This window comes from Staurois parvus, unplaced genomic scaffold (genome assembly GCF_062004578.1).
Source record: "Staurois parvus isolate SC_StPar_1 unplaced genomic scaffold, SC_StPar_1.0 ptg000364l, whole genome shotgun sequence".
NCBI classification, from domain to species: Eukaryota; Metazoa; Chordata; class Amphibia; order Anura; family Ranidae; genus Staurois; species Staurois parvus.
The window spans coordinates 789,366-807,547 of NW_028318160.1; the positions used below are offsets into that span (position 1 = coordinate 789,366).

At 42.4% G+C, this 18,182-nt stretch overlaps 1 protein-coding gene across 9 annotated transcripts in view; it reads left to right on the forward strand.

The window, feature by feature from the left end:
- The window catches only part of L1CAM (L1 cell adhesion molecule), a 721,289-nt gene that overhangs the window by 642,234 nt on the left and 60,873 nt on the right, over nt 1–18,182 (forward strand). For all 9 annotated transcript variants that reach the window (XM_089685157.1, XM_089685163.1, XM_089685158.1 and 6 more), the window contains one exon: nt 13,726–13,845. In XM_089685157.1, the coding sequence (XP_089541283.1) occupies nt 13,726–13,845 (120 nt within the window). The remainder of the gene's footprint in view (nt 1–13,725; nt 13,846–18,182) is intronic.

The window sequence follows — 18,182 nt, forward strand, 5'->3', positions numbered from 1 at the left end:
CCATTAACAGTTGACCATGGAATATTTAGTAGCAAGGAAATTTAACGGATGGACTTATTGCACAGGTGGCAACCTATCACGGTACCACACTTGAATTCACTGAGTTCCTGAGAGTGACCCATTCTTTCACAAATGTTTGTAGAAGAAGTCTTCATGCCTAGGGGTTTGATTTTATACACCAATGGCCATGGAGGTGATTGGAACACCTGAATCCAATTATTTGGAGGGGTGTCCCAATACTTTTGGCAATATAGTGTATTTATTATACAAATTTTTGTATAATTCTAGAACCATATACTTTGTCTCCCCTAAAGAAACGGGCTGTGCCCCATGAAACACGTTGGAGCAACCAGCAAAGTATTAACTTGGAACCATCATAATTATGATGATATTTATACTGCTCAATGGTTTATATTGATTGTGTTCGTTACTAGCACACTGTGCTTTTTAACATGAACGTTTTGTCTGTTCAACCCTCAACACCACGACTGTGGTTTGAATTTTATTAATAATGCTATATTTTGGTACTTTTTTGAATATTTAATTTTGTGGTATGGTACCTCTAAAGCCCCAGTAGTTTTTCTAGTTAGGGTTATATTTTTTTTATATTCTCCCAGTATTTCACTGGCAAAGTTGTGCATCAAACTTTAAACAAGCTTCAACATGCTTTTTCGTGCATACAGGCCATGGCAGTTGAGTGCACAACTTATTGTTTGGAACAGTTGTACCTGTTAAGTCCAGGTCTTTCTGAAGATCTCCACAAATGGTCCTTGGCTCTTGGACAACTCTTCTAATAATTCTTTTCACTCTTCTGTCAAAAATCTTGCGAGCAGCACCTGGTCATGGCCAGTTTATTGTGAAATGATGTTCTTTCCACGTCTGGATTATGGCTCACTGGAACATTCAGAAGTTTTGAAATCCTTCTTTAACCAATTACCATGTGTGATACCTTGATAATGAGACACCTTGGTAATGAGACACATTTTTATAGCCCATCAGTTGACACTGAGCCAGCTGATATTATTTTGCACTGACAAGGGGCGGAATTGCTTACTAATTACTAATAGATTTCAACTGGTGTCTTGGCTTTCCATGCCTTTTTGCACCTCCCTTTCATGTGTTCAGTACTTTTTCCCTGTGTCATTCCATTTTATTACACATGACTTAATTTCTGAATGTATTTGTTTTGGTATCTTTGTATGTATGGATTGCATGGGTGGTTACCAACATGTGGTGAAAATGTCATGTCAATAGCACCTTTAGAAATATATTTACTGAGAAAAATGTTGACGTGTTCAATACTTATTTTACCCGCTGTATGTGCAGATTGCTATGTAGATTAAAGTGCTACTCTTAGTGTAAATGGAACATGTCCATTTACACCCGCCACTCCATGGAGGAGAATAGAGGTTCCGATTGGAACGTTCGTGTGAAAGGGGCCTTACAATGATGAATGACAGCCCCAAAATATCTTTAGCTCAATCCCTAGTTTCTTATTTTATACAAATAATAGATCAGTTGGCACTTGCTTCCTCTTCCACTAGATAGATATCAAAGGTGAGTATTCACTTATGCTAACATCAATCCCATTGTGGGATAGACTTTTGGACATAAATAAAAACATACAATTGTATCCAAGGGTACTGCAAACTTTTGAATATTGTGCCACTGACTAATAAATACAGTGGAGGGAGTAACAAAAGCACAATGCTTGCACAACTCTACTGATGATAAAATGGAGAAGATGCTTCTCCTAATAACAAGAGGTGAGCAAGTCCCCTTCTTGATTAAATGTGATCAATTCTTTTTCTGAAGTGTCTATGAGCTCAGAGCTGGATGGAGGAAGAGGGTTGTTAACCCTTCAGGCTCTGCTCATGTAGTGTAATCACTGCACGGGCAGAGAGAGGGATGTGAGCGGTTTGGTGACAGTTCACATTCTGTACGGCCGGTCACATCAGGCAGGAATCTGTGACAGTTTTCTCTATACTCCTGGGCTAGTTTCTGTTTCACTCCCAATTTAAGGCGCACTATTGCTTTCTGTCTTTGCCTCGCCAGTGACATGTAAAAGCTTTTTGCAGTACTGCTCTCAAGTCTGCCTGAAAAACTGTAGAGGATCACCAGCCTCGTGTTGGACATGTTTTAAAGGAATCCCATCCTTCTTTCTCAAGGAATACTAGGAATGCTTGTCGAAGTCCTGTTTAACTCCTTTTTCATTAACCCTGTTTGATAGAATAGTTCATTGAGAAGAAGCAGAAGTTAAACAGGACCAAGCAGCACCTGGCGCAGAGGGGGTGGATGGAAGGCAGATCCAGTAAGAAGTAGTAGTGAAAGGTTTTCCTTTAGAAGCTCTGGCAACAGTCCCTATGTTGTCCCACCTCCTCCGGAATGCTAGGCACACTCTCCCTGCCAAGTGGGTTCCTGTCCAAAACCTAGACCTAAAATGTGCACCAACTGCAGTGGGACAGTGCTTTTTATAAGCACTGCCCTCACTAAAGATGGCTGCAGGGGTCACCCTGTTGGCAGTGTCCAATCTAGCAGCAGTCCACCTGATGGCATGTGCAAAGGTCCAAGAGGAATGTGCATTCTTCATTCCTCAACCCTCTCTTTTGAGCAGCTGCAACAGTGCCACCTTCATACTGCACCTGGCTGCATGCCACTTTCTGTGGCATAGGTAGATAGCAATGGTGCTCCTTCAGTTGGGAGCTTCACATTTTATCTGCATTCTTTTTTTTTTTCTTTACTGCCTATGGCAGCTATTCACGCGTGGATGAGGACAGAGGCAAAGAGCTACATTAGAGCTGGAGCTTGCTATCACAAGATTTCAACTTAGAAACCTCATACAGAGCTGCACACATGTGAGTTAGCCTAGGTTCACACTAGTGCTGCTGCATAATCATGCATTTATTGTAGCACGTTTTTGGTGTGTCTTCATATTTCATGGGTTTTTTGGGTTTTTCTGTGGGTGGATTTTAAACACAAAACTGGCATGTGTTTTACATGCCCTTTGCATAACGCCTGTGGGGCCAAAAAACACATTATGCTGCACCAAAAAAGCACCTGCACCTTTACAAAAAGTGCAGTGTTGAATTGACAAGAACAGGCACCATAGAGAATAATGTGAGTTCCATTGTCATGTATGGCACAGCTTCACTATTCTGTAACATTCTGGGGAATTAATTAAGCTTACTGCTCAATAAACTGCTTAAGCAGGGAACTGTCTTGAGTAGCATGCACCATCAATATATTAATGTTAGTTAATACTAAGCAGATAGATCTGATATAGGCCTATGTGTGCCCTCCAGGCAAGCTTCTATTCAAAGTGAAGCAGAAACTAGTATGGGTTCTGCGACTAATTTACCTAAAAACTGTGGAACTCTTCTGCCTAGAAAACTGCCACAGACCTGTGTCTGCTCTAGAGCGCTCATTTGGAATGTGAGCTGTCTGCAGACAGCTCACAGTCCTCTCTCTGTTCATACAAGCAGAGCCTGCACAGTCTGCCTCCCTCAGCTGAGTTGGGGGGGGGGGGGGAGCCTTGCAGACAGAGGAATCTGGAGCATGCAGCTCCAGCTACTGTTCTGTGCCTGTGACAGACACACCATAGAACACAGAGCAGATCAATCAGTCCTAATTAACATATGGGCTTGTGTCCATTTTGTTAATTGGGAACAGCATCTGCTCCATTCATTTTCTATGTTTAGAAGAGTAGTGCAAGCTTGTACTTGCACCACTCTTTGTTAATTCCTCCCATTGTATTTATCAGTGGTGCAAGCTGAAAATGTTCACAATAGATTTGGATACAATTTTATGTTTTTATTTATGTGTGGAAGTTTATCCCACTGTGAGAAGGACTAGTGGTGTCAGCATTGAAAGGAATTAGACTCTCATCCCTCTCAAGACACTGACCCCCGTCAGTCCCAGGCTTGATCAGTGACTGTACTCAGGCCTGGAGCCCACTCTGAGACACACAGGAAACGTAGACACAAGGTGGTATCTCAGAATGAACTGAATTTATTCTTCCGTGTTTCAGCTTATATAAGAAACTTCAAACAATGCATAAAATATAGAAGCCAATCAAATATCAGATATGCATAAACCAATCAAGTTTTACATGCGTCAGTCATGGCCAATCATTTTTGATATACGTCATATTTGAACGCTTAAACACTTATGTAAATTCCAAGTTCTTAAGAAAAAGAAATATTTATTTTTAACATATACTCAGGATGCTGCTAAAACCACTAACTTTTCAGTTTAATCTGATAAGAAGAAAAAAGAGAACTTGGAGTTTAAGAGAAAGAGGTTTCTTGAGAATATGAGACAAAAGAGGAGCCTTAGAGTTTCTTGAAAAAAGATAACATACAATAGAAAGAGGAAGTTAGTTTTTAAGTTAAAGACAGAGATTATACAAGTCTTAAGTATTATTTCATATTTGAACAAGATGGCCTTTACTAATTCTTAGCACAAGATGGCTACTTTTAGGCTAAGAGACAAAATGGCGGTATGGTATTGCTGAAAGGCTGATTCCTTCAAACCCCCTCTTAGGTCACGCACGTGACCTTACACCTTAATTACAGGTTTGTACCTGAGGCCCTTAGTACGTCTTTTATCAAGACACTGATTCCACATGGTTTTAGTAATGGTGGCGTCAATAAGTTTCTGCAATAAACCCCGGATACAGGGAATACAGCAGCAACCACACAGAGTTAATACTGCAGCAGCCATTACTATAGAAACTAACATAGTTTTCATCAGGGTTCCCCATTTACCAAACCAGGTTTCAAATAGGCTGGCTAGTGGATTTTCTACTCCTGAGTTTTCAGCCAATTCTTCAGATAACATTTGGAGGCCTTGAAGGGCTCTAGTAATGCTTCCATCAGGAGCGGTGTTATTGGGGATAAAAGTACAACAGTAGGAACCAAACATTTTACATACTCCTCCTTTCTCAGCTAATAACATATCAAGAGCAATACGGTTTTGCCAAGCAGTAAGGGATGTTGCATCAAGTTGGGCAGAAACACCTTTCAGAGCATCCCTAGTATAGTTAACAAACCTTTGTTGATTATAGTAAATGTAATTAATCCAATCCACATTTTTGTTAGGCTGTACCCATAAAGCGATAGAAGCAAACCCTGCAGCAATCTGATCCTGAGCTTTAAATTCATCAGGGACTCCTCTTGGTACGCCTATAGAATCTATATAAACTCTATCAAAGGAACCACGGGGTGCACTTCTCTTATGCCTTCTTGATCCGGATTTTTCCAAAATGGGCAAGCTTCTTATCCCATCTTCAACTTTGACCATAAAGAAAGGCATGAGAAGATGGGTCAGAGCACAGCTTCCCTTCCATCTGCTGGGGAGTCTGGCTCTGAGTCTCATATCTCCACACAGCCACCACACATCTGACAGTTGCTGCCGGTGGTCCTGAAACCATTCCTTCCGGTAGCCTTCTGCAGAGGTGCGGATGGTCTTAATACAGTAATTAGGTGGGAATGTACCTAAATCTTTACCCTTAGCATCATCATGTTCAAAGCAGGTAAAATTTCCTGGTACCGGTTTAGAGGCTAAAGGTAAGTTTCTTACTCCGGTTACAGGGAACTTCTTAACAAAATCAGAACATTCCTTCTCAGTGATGTTATCTTTATACATTCTAATTAGGCAGGACATATTAGTTTCTTCTTCTAAAAAAGGAACTGTGGCAAGTAAGGGGCGGGGGTTGGCACATGAAATACAGTCTCCCTGGCCCTTGTTCTTAGTTGTCCATCTCACCCATTCTATCCATTCATTTTTGTCAGAGTAACCAGTTTCAATGCTTAATCTGTCTTCTGATTGCATCACTACTCCTGTCACCTCGTTATCCAGTCGATCCCTAACTTTGGGGAATGAATTGTCTATGGTACTGACAGGGATTCTTGGAGAGGGCTTTACCTGTAATATGACTTTGGCCCAGGGATCTGTTCCTGACACAGTTATTCCCAACCTATATTCCCCACTATCTCTGACCTCTGGGTTTCTTATTGTGAAAATAATATTCCCTTGGCCTTTTGCTATAGAGATTCTTTGATAGGTGCCTACCTCATCTGGGGAAATTCTAGCTGATTTGGTCTCCCATTTATGGGGGTCTGTTGTCCACCATACATTCTCCCAGTCACCACATGACTTATCCTTCCCACACATATATACATTATGAGGTCCAAGATCATAAGTAACTTTAGTCGGGTCAAACACCTGGTTCTTAGTCAGAGTAAACACTATGGTCTGCTTTGAATCCTCAGTAGTCAAGACTGGTGTTTCCTGTACCCCCCATCCCTTATCTGGTACAAAGGACACTCTTCTCAACCTTCTCTTAGTGCGGGTTAGACCTCGTTTCTTTCTGACACTAGGATGTTGTGTACTATAGTTTTGTGTGTGCACTGATTTTGCATTATCTGGGTCACTAGCTTGGATGGAGTTATTACATATACTCTTAATCACTCCAAAATCATCTGGGTGATAAATACAGTTAGTTATTGTCCATACTGGGAGGAACACAGTCAGGGTTGCTAGTACAAGGAAGCAAAATGTCTGCCCAGAGTACTGTGAGAGCATACGAAAGGTCATCTTCTTCAAAGACTTTTACACCGGCTTTACTTCCTTTTTCTTCTTTTGTATCTGTGTCTTTGCCTTTGTCTTGCTTCTTAGGGGCTTGGTTCACCCTTTTTACACGACTGGCATGGATCCAGGCCTTGGAATCCTCAGTCAGGACAGCAGTCCTGGTGACAGCGATCACAGAAGTGGGGGGTCCAAAGGGATATTCTTGCTTCCAATTCCTATGGAGGGCTTGTATCACCACACAGTCCCCGACTTGGAAAGAGTGAGTTGGTTCCTGTGAAGAAAGAGGAAAGGTGCGAGTGACACTTCTTTCAACTTTGTCCAAAGTTTCAATTAGTTTTCTCACATATTCCTCCTGACTCATTTCTAAGTCCCCTCTTTCTACCATGAGTGGCTGTCTGGCCCAGGGAGTGGGAAAGGGCCTACCCATTAGAACCTCAAAGGGGGAGTAACCTGTCTTTTTAGAAGGAGTCATTCTTACCTCTGCCAAGACTGCAGGCAGTACTTTCTTCCAATTTGCATAGGTACCGTCAGTAGCTTTCCTAATTTTATCCTTGATGGTCCTATTCATCCTTTCCACTATACCTGAGCTCTGGGGGTGGTAAGGAATGTGAAATTTCCACTCAATTTTGAGTGTTTTCACCAAATCCTGACATACCTTGGCCACAAATGCTGGGCCGTTGTCAGAATTAATCTGGAGTGGACATCCTCATCTAGGAATGATCTCCTGTGTGAGGATCTTCACTACCGTTTGGGCATCTTCTTTTGTGGTTACAAAGCTTTCTACCCAGCGGCTAAACATGTCCACAATTACCAAAAGATATTCCTGTCTTTTCCCTACCTTTGGCATGTGTGTAAAGTCTACCTGTAGGTGGGTAAAAGGTGTTGATGGGTATGTCAGGTGTTCATGTCTTGCCTTGTGAGGATTGTTTGGGTTATTCCTTATGCATGTAATGCATCTAGACACATATGATTTTACCAAAGAGGGGAGGCCAGGGATGAAAAAATCATTGTCCAGCAGTTCACATGTAACCTGCCATCCTCTGTGACCTACTCCATGATACTGTGAGATGAACAGAGGTGCACTGGCCTTTGGAATACATGGTCTCCCCTCTGTGACACAAAGTCCAGTTTGTGGATCTTTGGTCACACCAGCTGCATTCCACTGCTTAATATCTTCGGAGGTAGCATATGTCTGTAAATCCTGCAATGTTTGATCCAACAGTGGCATTTCAGGGGTGAGCATTGGCATCTGGATCATGGCAGGCTGGGTAAGGGCCGCTTCTTTTGCTATTTTGTCAGCTAGAGCATTTCCCTTTGCAATATCAGTTTGTTCATTTGTGTGTGCCTTACAGTGTAGGATAGCAAGGGATCTTGGCAGTTGTATGGCTTTGAGTAAAACCTTCACCAGAGATGAATGTGAGATGGATTTTCCATCTGCTGCTATGAATCCTCTCTTTTCCCAAATTATTCCAAAATCGTGGCACACGCCAAACGCGTATCTGGAATCTGTGTAAATATTTACATCCTGTCCCTCAAAAAGCTGACATGCTCTTGTAAGGGCAATCAGCTCAGCGGCCTGAGCTGACTAGTATGGGATGGATTTTGCTTCAAGTACTTTATCTGGCAACTGCACCACCGCATATCCTGCATGGTAAACAGTGTCAGTGGGTCTCGAGCAAGAGCCATCTACAAAAACATTCTGTGCCTCTGGAAGAGCCACAGAAGACATATCCTGTCTTGGGGAGGTGTCCTGATGAATCAATTCCAGGCAATCATGCTGTGGAACAACTTCATCCTGCTCTCCTTTTAAGCCTAATAAGGCATTCAAAATTGGAGCTGGACCTGAAGTGGGAGAGGTATATTTTATTCTCAACTTAGGGTTTGACAACAGTATAACCTCATATCCACTAAGTCTCTGGGCTGACATGTGTTGGGTATGTATATTCTTGAGTAGAATAGACACATTGTGGGTGGTATGTAAGGTGGTCTCATGTCCCAGAGTGAGTGACGTAGCCATTTGGACCACCATAGCGCATGATGCTAATGCCCTGAGACACGCAGGCATGCCTTGGACCTGCACTGGAACCATTTTTGAGAAAAAAGCAACAGGGCGAAGTTTTCCTCCATGCTCCTGAGCTAGGACTCCTGCCATAGTTTTACAATTTTCCCTAGCATACAGATGAAACATTTGGTCATATGCGGGCAGACCAAGACCAGGGGCTAGTACCATAGCATTTTTCAGATACACAAAAGCATTGCACATTTCATCTGACCATTTTACAAAATCTGACATTTCTGAACCTGTGGCTTGTCTCAAAATATTGTCATAGTAGGAACAGTCAGGTATCCATTGTCGGCAGTAACCAATCATGCCAAGAAAGGTGAGCATGTCTTTCTTGGTCAATGGGCGGGGCAGACCCATAAGAGCCGCAGCTCTTTTGTGGCTGACATTCCTTTCACCTTTTGTGAGAACAAAACCAAGGTATTCGACAGTTTTCTGACACCATTGTAGCTTTTTCTTAGACACTTTATGACCACATTCACATAACCAGTTCATGAGATCTACACTGTCCCCCTGGCTGGCTGCCCGATTAACACTACAGAGAAGCAAATCATCTGCGTATTGAACCAAAACTGAACCATGGCGAGGAGTCCATGGCTTTAAGGTAGCCTGGAGGACAACAGAGAAGACCACAGGCGAATCTACATACCCTTGCGGTAATTTACACCAAGCAAGGGTCTTCTTTCTGTAATGAAACGCAAAGATTGGGCGTGTCTCCTTGGCAACAGGGATTGAAAAAAATGCATTTGTCAGATCAATCACTGTGAAAAACTCAGCATCAGCTAAGATGGAGGAAATGAGTGTTGGTACATCAGGCACTATTGGAGCAATGGGAATCACAAGATCATTAATGGCCCTCAGGTCCTGCACAAATCTGTAAGAGCCGTCCGGCTTCTTAACTGGATTTATTGGGCTATTGTATGGTGAAATCACCTCTTCAAGGACTCCCTCCTTGAGAAAGTGTTCCACCATGGGCGCTATTCCTTCCTCCTTTTCTTTTGACAAAGGGTATTGTTTGTGAAACACAGGTTGAGCCCATGGTTTCAGTGTGGCCTTGTAGGGAGTGCAGGAAATAGATCCCACATCCAAGGCACTTTTTGCCCAAACTTTGTCATTAATTGTTCCAGGAGGAAATGAGGGGTCTTCTTTAGTAATCATTGTTATGGCAGGGATGATTGGCATTTTGGCAGAGTGAGCCACAATACCACCTCTCTTTGTGGATTTCAAGTTGATGTTCAACTCTCCCAGGAGGTCTCTCCCTAACAAATTAACTGGACAATTGGGTATGATTCTGAATGAGTGATCTAGCAGAGTGATCCCCTGTATGGGGTCAAAAATTGGAAGAGGCGGTGTTTTATAAGTTTTGGTAAGTATCCCATTTATTCCCATGGAAGGTTCAGCATTCATTACCTCTCCCTTATAATAATCCTCACTCAGACTCGAACGAGTGGCCCCGGAGTACAACAAGAATGGGATTAATTTGTCCTGTATATGTAAGGATACAAGGGGTTGTTCCTTATAAGAGTGAGAGACAAGCGGGAATGCTGGGATACCACCTTCTGGGCACCTTCATTTATTTTGTGCCTGTGTCTGCCAAGAGATAGGAAACCTCACATTCTGCTGTGGGAGGTCCCTTTGTGGTTGGCCTGGGGAGGGGCTATGCTGGGCATGGTCCTGAGTTTCATATGGACATTGATTTCTCCAATGATCCTCAGCCCCACAATTGAAACAACCCGTGTCCCGTCCCCTATTATCCCCTCTTCTTCCCCTAAACCGGCCTCTACCTCGGTTATTAAAACCACCCCTTCTTTTGTACTGTGGGTTTCTGCGGGGAAAGGGATCTTCCTGAAAATGAGTGGCCACCGCCTTGGGTATCTCAAGACATCCAGCAGCATCTTTCTCAGTCAATTTCAATTGAAATTGTTCTCTGGTACAAGTGGGCCATTCAGAAATCATCTGTTTTACAGTTAACATGACACTGGGTTTTAAATTGGACAGGAAAGTCTGAATCAGTAGACTATGCATGGTGTCTTGCAATGTCAGTCCTGCCTCTTGTGTCCATGTCTCATTAAACCTTTTCCAAAAATCTAACACAGTTTCTCCTGACTTTTGCTTGCAGGCTACTGTGGTAGGGAGGGAGGATCTAGATTGGAAAGCTCTTTCCATTTCCTTAGAAATCTCTCTCCACATATTGTTTCTACCATCTTCTGTGTTTAATTGATAATTTGTGGCAGTAGTGCCACCTGCTTCTAAGATGGATATGGTCCTAACATTACCCCAATTCCAAGGGGAAGTTTGTCCCAATATTTCATCGAGGATAAGATGCATATCCTCTTGTGTGTAATTTCTACCTTTACATGCTTTCTTCAAATAGCTCACAGTAGCCATTGAAGAAACAGTAGGCTTTGGACAGTGTTTGACAATCCTTCTATCTCAATGGGTTTCTTCAATAGATTGTCTCCTATTGTCATGAAGGGCATTTGTTGTGTATTGGAATCAATACCATATTGGGTATTATGGCGTGTGTGTGATGGACTTAGCATGTCCACTATACCTAGACTATTAGCTGCTCTGAACAGCAGAGAGCCTGAACTAGCGGATTCTTCAACAAGTGAGTCATCTGCTTCAGTAGTTGAAGAAACAGCTATTCCCCCTGTCGCTCCCTGTGTGGTAGGAATTTGAACCACACCCTGGGTGTCTGCGGGAGTTTGAACTGTACTAGGCTGTGTGGCAGAAATGTGAACTGCACAAGGTATCTGGTAGATCTGTGAAAGTGTTGGTGCTGGTAGTGCTGGAGGTGCTGGAGGTGCAGTGGGATTCTGGACTGCATAATGTCCGGCTAAAAAATCAATATCCTCTTCAGTAAGAGATGGATAAGGTTTTGTGGGCCGTGGGACATATGGGGGAGGAGATGGCATGAGGGGGTGTGTGGGTCTGTCTATTTCTGACTCCAATGCATGTATTTTTGTTGCATTTATATTTCTAACTTTGGCTTTATTTTGTTTCCCAGTTTATCTATGAAACCAAAGAGGAGCAAATTCTATCCAATTTTGTCCTCCCTTGGTCATGTATTTCTTGTTCCCTGCAGGATCTCCCTCATACCATGGAAAAGCCTGTTTATCTAATAAACAGAGACCCTTAACCATATCCATATGAAAAGTATTATTACTCCCATCACGGGGGAACGGGTCAACACTACCCATTAATTCACTCCAGTCCGCTAATTTATCCACCCAGGGGTTAATTAGATAGTAATCTGTCCCACAGATACGGGCTACATAATCTTTACATGTCTCACCAACATTTGGGGGAGGGAGTTTATCCTTTCTTTGACTACTCCCCATGTTTTACACTTGCAAAGGTCTGTGTTACAAATCTGTCCTATAGGCTGTCCCAAAAGACAGGGGTCAACTTCCAAATGACAATTTACTTTATAAAAATGTCTGGACTTAAGATATTTATTTGGTCTCTCTCTAGTGGTTGACCAAAAGTGGAGATTATAACCTGGATATACAATACTTCTAATAATATCCTGACTTTGACTATGTCCAACCTTTTCTAACAATAAGCCTACAACACAATTTGAACAAGACATTTACATAGGCACCCAACTCCGTGTCACCATGCTATCACCTTCCCCAGGTCATCAACCAATAAGGTTTAGCTGGAGGGGTGGGGCGTGTTACACGGAAGTTGACAAACCCTTCAGTGACCTCTGGTCCATACACTTACCACCTGGACACTTGTGTCACACAAACAAATTATCTTATACTTCTATGCGATAGGAAGAAAAGCAAAGAATTGCAGGACAAAACTGATCAACCCGGACTTTCCCTGGTTTCTTGTCAAAGAAACTCCTTTAGTCCCTTCTCTAAGAGACTTGCACTTCTACAAAGTGCTCTGGTCTTCCCAAAAGACCTGGTGCTTCCAAAAAGCACACTGCGCCTGGCCACTGGCGTCTTATGACGCGAGGTCCAGTGCAACAAAGGGCCTGAAATTTTATCACAGCCTTACGGCAAGACAGATTGATGACAAAAATGACAAGAAATCTTACCTACCGAAGGGTGATTATTTCATCCTGGATACGAGCCCCCAGCTGAAAGGAATTAGACTCTCATCCCTCTCAAGACACTGACCCCCGTCAGTCCCAGGCTTGATCAGTGACTGTCCTCAGGCCTGGAGCCCACTCTGAGACACACAGGAAACGCAGACACAAGGTGTTATCTCAGAATGAACTGAATTTATTCTTCCGTGTTTCAGCTTATATAAGAAACTTCAAACAATGCATAAAATATAGAAGCCAATCAAATATCAGATATGCATAAACCAATCAAGTTTTACATGCGTCAGTCATGGCCATTCATTTTTGATATACGTCATATTTGAACTCTTAAACACTTATGTAAATTCCAAGTTCTTAAGAAAAAGAAATATTTATTTTTAACATATACTCAGGATGCTGCTAAAACCACTAACTTTTCAGTTTAATCTGATAAGAAGAAAAAAGAGAGCTTGGAGTTTAAGAGAAAGAGGAAGTTCATTAGGTTTCTTGAGAATATGAGACAAAAGAGGAACCTTAGAGTTTCTTGAAAAAAGATAACATACAATAGAAAGAGGAAGTTAGTTTTTAAGTTAAAGACAGAGATTATACAAGTCTTAAGTATTATTTCATATTTGAACAAGATGGCCTTTACTGATTCTTAGCACAAGATGGCTACTTTTAGGCTAAGAGACAAAATGGTGGTATGGTAATGCTGAAAGGCTGATTCCTTCAAGCATCACTAACAGAATTATCACCTTAGATATCTATTTAGTGTATAGAAGGAAGCAAACGACAGCTGATCTATTTGATTGTATTTTTGTTTTTAACGGTATATTTGGATGGTTTATCTCTATCATTAAGGATGCTGATATTTTGATAGTGCTTTTTACCTCATATTTTGCACAGTGGACATTACCCCCTCTTATTTTATATCCACTTGAGTAGTTATGTTTCATTATTATTTTCATTATTAATTTTTAACCCTTATAATTGTTCTTGTTTTTATTTCAAAATATTATGTTGTTTTCAGAATTTCCACCAGTCCTAAACATTACAGTTTTCAGTACAGATAAGTATGTCTGTTTAAAATGGAGGCCGCTGGATGGACTGAGATCTGGTGAAATTATAGTGCAGATACAGAATACGAGCAGTAAGTAGAAAACAACTAATGCCTACCTTGTGTCTAATAACTTTGGCCTATGCACACAGGAGCACTGCTAGGTGAGGTGCACCTAAGCAAGGATTAAATGCGGAGCCAAACTACTAATTGATTCCTCCCACACCTAACAAACTCTCCATGTAGTCATTTCCTCCTTAACCCTAGGTTCACATCTAAGCGTTTTCTGCAACATTTTGCAGAAACACAATGCAGTCCATTTAACATGATTTCCTATGGGACATGTTCACAACTGGTGCGTTTTTTGGAAAGGGTAAGGGACTTTTATGAACACAAAAAGTTGTGGATTTGGTTCTATAGACTTCAATGGAAACACTGCAGAAAAGCATGCATTGCATTTTTGTTGTGCTTTTGATGTGTTTTGCATTTTAAATCTGCCTAGCTACAAGAAAAATAATTTTTAAAAAGTGACGCAAAACTCGGTAAAAATGCAGGTGCAAAACACAATGCAGAAACAGTTCAAACACAACCTGCATAGGTGTGAACCTAGCCTAAAATGTTTTTTAGAAGGGATGCAAAACAACCATCACTTCTTGGCCCTCCTGTATGCTGTTCTTCTCATGCTGTATACTGAAGAGAGGAACTTTTATTTTTAATTGTTATATATGGTAATTATTATTATTACACAGGATTTATATAGCGCCAACAGTTTGCTCAGCGCTTTACAATATATCGGGAGACAATACAGCAACAATACAGTTCAATACAAGAGGGATTTGAGGGTCCTGCTCCTTGGAGCTTACAATCTAGGAGGGAGGGGCTAGTGGTACAAAAGGTAGTAACTGTGGGGGATGGACTGGTAGGAAGAGTAGAAGATTCGAGTATTAGCTGAGGGCAGGATAGGCTTCCCTGAAGAGATAGGTTTTCAGAGATTGCCTAAAAGTGAGCAGAGTAGGCGATAGTCTAATAAATTGGGGTAGAGAGTTCAAGAGGATGGGGGAAGCTCTGGAGAAGTCCTGGAAATGAGCATGGGAGGAGGAGACAAGGGAGCTAGACAGTATGAGGTCTTGCGAGGTGCAGAGAGTACAGTTTGGGTGATATTTAGAGACAAGATAGGTGATGTAATTTGGGGCAGAGTTATAAATAGCTTTATACGTTATTGTTAGTGTTTTGAATTTTATCCGTTGGGCAATGGGAAGCCAGAGGAGGGATTGGCAGAGAGGGGTGGCAGATACAGAATGGTTGGTAAGGTGGATGATTCTGGCAGCAGCATTCATGATAGACTGAAGAGGGGATAGCCTGCGATGAGGTAGGCCAACGAGGAGGGAGTTACAATAGTCAAGGCAAGATATAACAAGGAAGTGGATAAGTTGCTTAGTGGTTTCCGAGGTTAGGAACGGGTGTATCTTGGAGATGTTGCGGAGGTGAAGTCTACAAGATTTGGACAGTGATTGGATTTGGGGCTGAAAGGACAGATGGGAGTCTAGGATTACACCTAGTACCCTGGCATGAGGGGAGGGACTGATGATTGTGTTATTGATCTTGATGGAGAAGTCAGGGGAGGGGCACGGGCTGGGGGGAATACTAAGAGCTCAGTTTTGGAAAGATTGAGTTTGAGGTAGTGGAGTGACATCCATGCAGATATGTCACTTAATAGGTTAGTGATGCGAGAGGAGACTAAAGGGGTGAGGTGAGGGGTAGAAAGATAGATTTGTGTGTCATCAGCATAGAGATGGTACTTAAAGCCATGGGAGTTTATCAAGTGACCAAGGGAGGAGGTGTAGATGGAGAAGAGAAGGGGTCCAAGGACAGAACCTGGAGGGACCCCTACAGAAAGAGAGAGTGAAGAGGAGGAGGCAGCGTTATAGGTAACACTGAAGGAGCGCTGCGATAGGTAGGAGGAGAACCAGGAGAGAGCAGAGTCTCTGAGGCCAAGAGAGTGGAGTTTTTTGAGGAGGAGGGGATGGTCAACTGTATCAAAACCCGCAGAGAGGTCAAGTAGTAAGAGTACGGAGTAGTGGCCATTGGTTTTAGCAGTTCGTAGATCATTAGTGAGTTTTAGTAGGGCAGTTTCAGTGGAGTGTAGTGAGCGAAAGCCAGACTGTAAAGGGTAAAGAAGGTTGTTGTCGGTGAGGTGGGAGCTCAGGCGATTGTAGACTAAGCGTTCTAGGAGTTTAGAGGTAAATGGCAGCAGGGAGATGGGTATTAAATTGTTCAGGTTGGTGGGGTCCAGGGAGGGCTTTTTAAGTATGGGAGTGATGTGCGCATGCTTTAGAGGGGAGGGGAAAGCACCAGTAGAGAGGGAAAGATTGAAGATGTGAGTGAGGGAGCATAGGATGGAAGAAGAGGGTGACCGTAGTAGTTGTGAGGGGACAGGATCCAGGGGACAGGTAGTGAGATGGGCTTCTGAGAAAACCTTAGTGACCTCTTCGGTAGTGGTAAGGTCAAAAGAGGAAAGTGTTGAGGGAGGTTTAGTATAAGGTATGCTAAGTGGGATGGATGTCTGCAGTGGCGATGCCCCTATGAATTGCGCCAATCTTGTTTTTGAAATGATTTGCAATCTCGTGAGCAGTGAGTGAGGTACTGGGTGGAGGTAGAGGTGGAGAAAGTAGAGAGTTAAAAGTAGAGAAGAGACGACGAGGACTGGATGACAAGGTATTAATAAGAGTGACAAAGATGGCTTGTTTGGCAGCATGAAAGGAGGACTTGTATGTTAAGAGAGCAGATTTATATAGGGTGAATGCTTGTTTAGATTTGGTTTTACGCCACAATGAATGTACCTCAGTGCATTGGGGTTTCATTCATTTTGAATCGTACCCCAACGCACATCGACAGTGCACCAAAACCGACCTACATTTTAGTACAGTACAGGGAACAGTGAATCATCTTTGTGATGCTGTATCCTGGGAAAAAAAGCTGCAAGTATACATTTAGATTTGTTGTGGTGCATTTAAAGGATAAATTCACCTTTGGAGCATGTTATCATGTTCCACCCTTTTTTAGGGTGGAACATGTAACATGTTCCCATAGCCGCAGCTGCGCCTGCCACCCCCTCCCTCTGACAGATACTACGCGGAGAAGTTTCCCCGTACTACCAGTCAGATTTGAAAACAGCACGGCCGTGCTGTGAATGAGTGCCTACAAATCCCAGCAGCCTTAGCAGCTGTGGGCTTGTAGTTTTCAATGAACTACCACAGCGCTTGACTGTACATTCCGTATGGTAAGCAGATATTCTGACAGGTTTGCAGGAGACCTGCATGGCATCAGCGATCTACTGATCGCTGGTGCAATGCTTTCCAGGCTCCTTTGGACAAAAATAATAAATGCACATTTTTTTACCTGCATTGTCTTACCTCAACATGCGTTAAAGTGCTTGAAGTAAAGAACTGTACATATGTGAATTCAGCCTTACAGGATTCTCATAAGCATGGTGTGCAGCTGTGTGCAAGTGAATTTAAAGGAAATTGCCACTGTTGCTGGAAAAAATGCATCTAAAATTGCTATACAAGCCATTTTGTAATTTAATGTTATTAAAAATAACTTTGCTATCTGCAATTGCTGTAATGTTCTCAATTTGTCAAAAAATTATGTGCAATGTGGTGAGCCAATGGTGTTCTGTACAGCAAAAATATCATATTTCTTCCATGATCTAATCTCTCTTGTATTGAACTGTATTGTTACTGTACTGTATCCCTCCTTAACCCCTTGACGCCGACGTAACACAAATATGCGGCCTCACGGACCTGGGCTTTTTTCCGTGGGGCCGCATATTTGCGTACCTGTCTTTGTGCTGGGAGCGCGCCGCTCGGCGCGCTCCCAGCACCAAGACCGCGGTGTCACTGAGAGCCCCGGGTCCCGTTCTAACGATCGGGACCCGGGACTCCCGATTCCGGGTCACGTGATCGCTGTGATAGCCTCTGATTGGCTATCACAGTGATCAATCACTGTGCAGCCTGGCCCCCTTGTTTTCTCTCTCTATGAATGGAGAAGAGAGATACATTGTATCTCTCGAACTCCTGACATAGAGAGAGAAAAAAAAAGTTTGTAAAAAAAAAAAAAAAAAAAAGATAAATAAATATTAAAAAATAAAGAAAAATACCTAGATCAAGGTTTGATCTAGTTCAGTACCAGGGTTAGTGTTTGGGTCAAGGTCAGGGTCAAAGGTCAGGGTCAAGGGCAAAGGTCAGGGTCAAAGGTCAGGATTTAAAAAAAAATTGGTATCAGTGTCAGTTAGTGTTAATGTCAATGTCAGTGACAGTGTGTTTTATGTAAAAAAAAAAAGAAAAAAAAAAGACAAAAACAAAATGCGCACTGTTGTTTCTGGGCTGTACTACGGGTACAAACAACAAATAACATACACATATATGGTA